This window comes from Phanerochaete carnosa (assembly GCF_000300595.1).
Source record: "Phanerochaete carnosa HHB-10118-sp unplaced genomic scaffold PHACAscaffold_13, whole genome shotgun sequence".
Classification (NCBI taxonomy): domain Eukaryota; kingdom Fungi; phylum Basidiomycota; class Agaricomycetes; order Polyporales; family Phanerochaetaceae; genus Phanerochaete; species Phanerochaete carnosa.
Window position 1 is genome coordinate 1,363,476 of NW_006767640.1, and position 3,839 is coordinate 1,367,314.

Genomic DNA, 3,839 nt, shown 5'->3' on the forward strand with positions numbered 1-3,839 from the left:
CCTCGAGCTCCTCTGCGTACAAGAGATCGGGGTCGCGGCCCTTGCTCTCGGGCAGGAGCTGCGTGCAGACGGCGCCGGCGATGCAGCACCCGAAGAAGACTGTGTGACACGGGTCAGTACAGGCCGAAACCCGAGAGTCAGGGAGAGGTAGTACACACTCCAGAGGACGTTCGGCGTGCCGATGCTGTTCGTGAGCTGGTTGAACGCGAGCGCCGAGATGATGGCGCCCGCCTTGCCGCACGCGGCGGACATGCCGTGCGCGGTCGCCTTGAACTTGGTCGGGAAGACCTCGGCGGGGTAGATGTACGTCGTCGCGTTCGCGCCAAAGTTGAAGAAGAACTGGAGCAGCGAGAAGCAGACGATGAACGCCACGGTGCTCAGCTTGTGGAACATGCCCGCGAGGATGCCCACTGCGCAGCTTGATCAGCGGCGGGGTCTCTGATAGAAGGGACACACACGCGGAGAGACAACACTCACGGAAAAGCGCCTCGAGGAGGAAGCCCATCGTCTGGATCTTCTTGCGGCCGAGCTTCTCGATGGTGAGCACGGTGACGTAGTAGCCGGGGACGAAGCCAAGGGCGGTGATGATCAGGTTGCCGGTGGCGATCTTGAAGAGCCGTGTCCAGGGGTCGCCGCTCGAGCCGTCAAAGTGAATCTCCTGGAGTACGACGTTCTGGTTGAGGTTGATACCGTAGAAGGCAATGTCGAGCAGGAACCAGCAGGAGCAGGTGCCGAGGAGCGTGCGCAGGTGGCGCCACTGGCTGAAGTAGACAAAGAACTCGCGCCAGTGAGCCTTTCGGTTTGCCACGAGCTCGGCTTTTTTCGAGCGTCGGTGCTCCTCGCTCTCGACGTTGGCCTTCTCCTTGTTCAAAGACGTGTCTGCAGAAGAAACGTCCGCGTCACCCTTCTGCTTGAACTCGTCAGGGTTCTCTTCCTCGTGTCTGGGCTTTTGCGACTCCTCGAAGCGCGTCGACTCGGGGAGGGTGAGTCGTTGGTAGAGCGTCCCGAACGCAGGGATGAGCGACAGGCCGATGACAATGCGCCAGACTGTGCAAAGAGTAAGTAAGCGACGAGCGAGAAACCTGACACGAGAGACCTCGCGCACCTCCGTCGACCTTGGACGTGTGGCCGGCTTGCATCGTGCCCTTGTAGCAGAGGAGGACGATCATGGTCACGAGCGCGCCGACGAGACTGCCCCAGCCCTGGAAGGCGAAGATGTACGCGAGCATCGTGCCGCGCTTGCGGAGGCGCGTGCGGTCGGACGTGACGGACGCAGACATGGGGTAGTCGCCGCCGACGCCGACGCCGAGCACGACGCGCCATATGGAGAGCCAGATGAGCACGCCCTTGGGACTCAGGTCGTTCGTCGGGTCCGAGATGCACATGATCGTGGCGAAGATGATGAGCATGAGCTCCTTGCCGTACACGGCCTTGCGGCCAAAGTAGTCGGCCGCGAAGCCTGTTTACGGAGGCGGTGTCAGCACGAGATTTGCCAAAAGCGCAAGCTCTCAGAAGGGCGCACCGAAGGTAAACTGGCCGACAACGGAGCCAATGTTGGCAGAGGCCTTCATGACACCCTGGAGGCCGGCGGGGAGGGCGGCACCGCCGTAGAGTCGGAATTGGAGCATTGTTGCGACGGGCTGTGGATAAAGTTCAGTGCGGCGCATGATTGCAAATGGGACTGTGCACGCACGTTGATGATAAAGAGGTCATATGCTAGGAAAGGGCGAGCAAGCAGTCAGAACGCTGTGCAAGGACAATAGTCGTCGGAGAGCACACTCACCATCGAGGAAGAAGCCGACCTGTGTGAGGGAGAGATGGTGGGTTAGTGTCGTGTGACCGGAAGTATATCCCCAGACGGTGTGGGGGAAATCGAGGGGAAATCAAATATAAATACGTACTCCTGCAATGCCCAAGAGCTTGGCTTCGGGCACGGTGAGGTAGAATGGCGGCCGGTTGTCCTCGAGCTCAAAGTCCTCGAGCCTGGACTTGTACTGGTCATTCTGCTCCGGGTGCGGGGCATCATGATGAGTCCCGGGGATTGATGGTGAAGAGGTAGACATCTTCTGGGGAATCAGTGTAGGCTATCGTCTATCTCGCGGGCAGTATGTACGACGGAGTCGGGTGGATGTTGCAGGTCGTGTGCGTCTGTGCGACGAAGGGGAAGAGCACGAGGAGCAGTTCGGGAAGCGAGCGCAAGTATATATCACGGCAGACGACGCACGTTCGCCATGCCGTTGGACATCAGGAAACCACTCCACCTGGTTCTGGCCTCAGCGGTGTCGAGGAGCAGACGAGCCACCCCGCGGGAAAATTTAGTTGATTCGAGATCTCGTCCAAGGGTCTTGCAAACCGCCGATCCGCACCAGTGCGTCACAACACAACGGCCCAAAACTGCGCCGGATTCCGGTCAAAAAACTCGACAAGCTGTTTTGGGCAAGAACTTGGCTAAGCTAGTCTGTCTTCTGATCGCCCTGGCTAGCAGTGAAGGTGCAGTATGGTAAGTGCAGCTTGACGTGGCACAAGCTCTGGCAATGCCATTTCCTTGTTTCCATCGTCTCTGTTTTCTACAGGACTCGGAGGACAGCGGGGCAAGTCGGCGCAAGCATCAGGCACTGACAGGCAATAATTGAAATTGCGTCGCCGCCACGCATTTACTAAGGCTCTTGAAATTTCTGCAAACTGCTTCTGGGCTACTCGCACGCTGATGCTTGCGGCCGACTATCCTCGACTGCAGAGAATATACTGCAGGCTATTTGAAGGGTTTTTGAGACAGATTTAGTTCACGTAGGGAAGCGGGCAGATTCGGAGAGATCGGATCGAAAACTTTGTGCAAGTTCGGGCCAATCTCTCCCGCGGGTTTCGGAGATGGCATGCGCGATCTTTCCCGATCGATCGTGCCCGCCCCGTTGAGCTTACTGGGTTCAGGACACACCGCTCACGATTCCGGAACCCTCATAGGAAAGGATGCACGGCAGTCAGTAACCCGGCTTACAGAACGTGCATGGCATTATTCGTGCGCGCAGCCCAGTCTTCTGGCGTTTTTCCTGGCTGACATATGGGCGTAGCAATGCCGTATTGCCGGCTCACGCTTCTTGCTGTTCGCAAGAATCTCGATTTTCAATTCACATGTGCACGGCACAGCGTACACAGCACCTCCATATGATGCGTAGCCAGGCTCGCCATCATGAGTCGCCTGTTTATAGCCGCGACACCTCCAGAGACCAGCCATCTTCGCTGTGCGCGCGGACGACTGAGACCCTCTGCACTGAGCATATCGACGCAAGGCCAGCGAGGAGTGATGTGCACCTACGGCAGCATGCGCTGTCGTGTGACAGGTCTTTTGGCACGGTGGGTGCTGTGTTCACGCGCCGTGACCATACCGTCGCGCGTATTCACGGGGACGGGATGGACGGGAGGATGGTGTTTACAGGGTCTGATGTCTACACCAAGAGAGCTTATGTTGTCGTCTGACGTGCCTTTTGGCAGGGCGGGTGTTGCATACGCGCGCCGCAACCATATCGTCACGGATTCACGAGGTCGGGAGGATAGTGTGCTTTCCAGGGTCTAGTGGCTAGACCAAGAGAGCCTACTGTATGTTGTTGTGTGACAGATTTTGTGGCAGAGTGGAGGTTGTATTCATGCGCCGTAACCGTCGCGTATTTACAACAACAGGAGGATAGCGTGCTCACCTCAGGGTCTAGTGGCCAGAATGAAGAGATGACGAAAGTGGGTCAACCGTTCTTGGGGACTCTAGGTCAACGATGACAGCTTTGTAACGCTGTACGAGGATCCTCGAGGGACGCAGCATCTGTCATACAGGCAACTTCTAGCTGGGG

General features: G+C 57.8%; 1 protein-coding gene across 1 annotated transcript in view; it reads right to left on the bottom strand.

Annotated features, from left to right (window-relative positions):
- Window positions 1-2,141, bottom strand: part of PHACADRAFT_265625 (uncharacterized protein) — a 2,938-nt gene extending 797 nt beyond the window's left edge. Inside the window, exons 1-7 of the mRNA XM_007401865.1 lie at window positions 1,902-2,141; window positions 1,784-1,802; window positions 1,694-1,716; window positions 1,523-1,640; window positions 1,106-1,459; window positions 478-1,047; window positions 159-410 (exon numbers count right to left, since the gene is read on the bottom strand). Coding sequence (XP_007401927.1) covers window positions 159-410; window positions 478-1,047; window positions 1,106-1,459; window positions 1,523-1,640; window positions 1,694-1,716; window positions 1,784-1,802; window positions 1,902-2,063 — 1,498 coding nt within the window. The 5' untranslated portion in view covers window positions 2,064-2,141. The remainder of the gene's footprint in view (window positions 1-158; window positions 411-477; window positions 1,048-1,105; window positions 1,460-1,522; window positions 1,641-1,693; window positions 1,717-1,783; window positions 1,803-1,901) is intronic.
- Window positions 2,142-3,839: the final 1,698 nt, after the last annotated feature.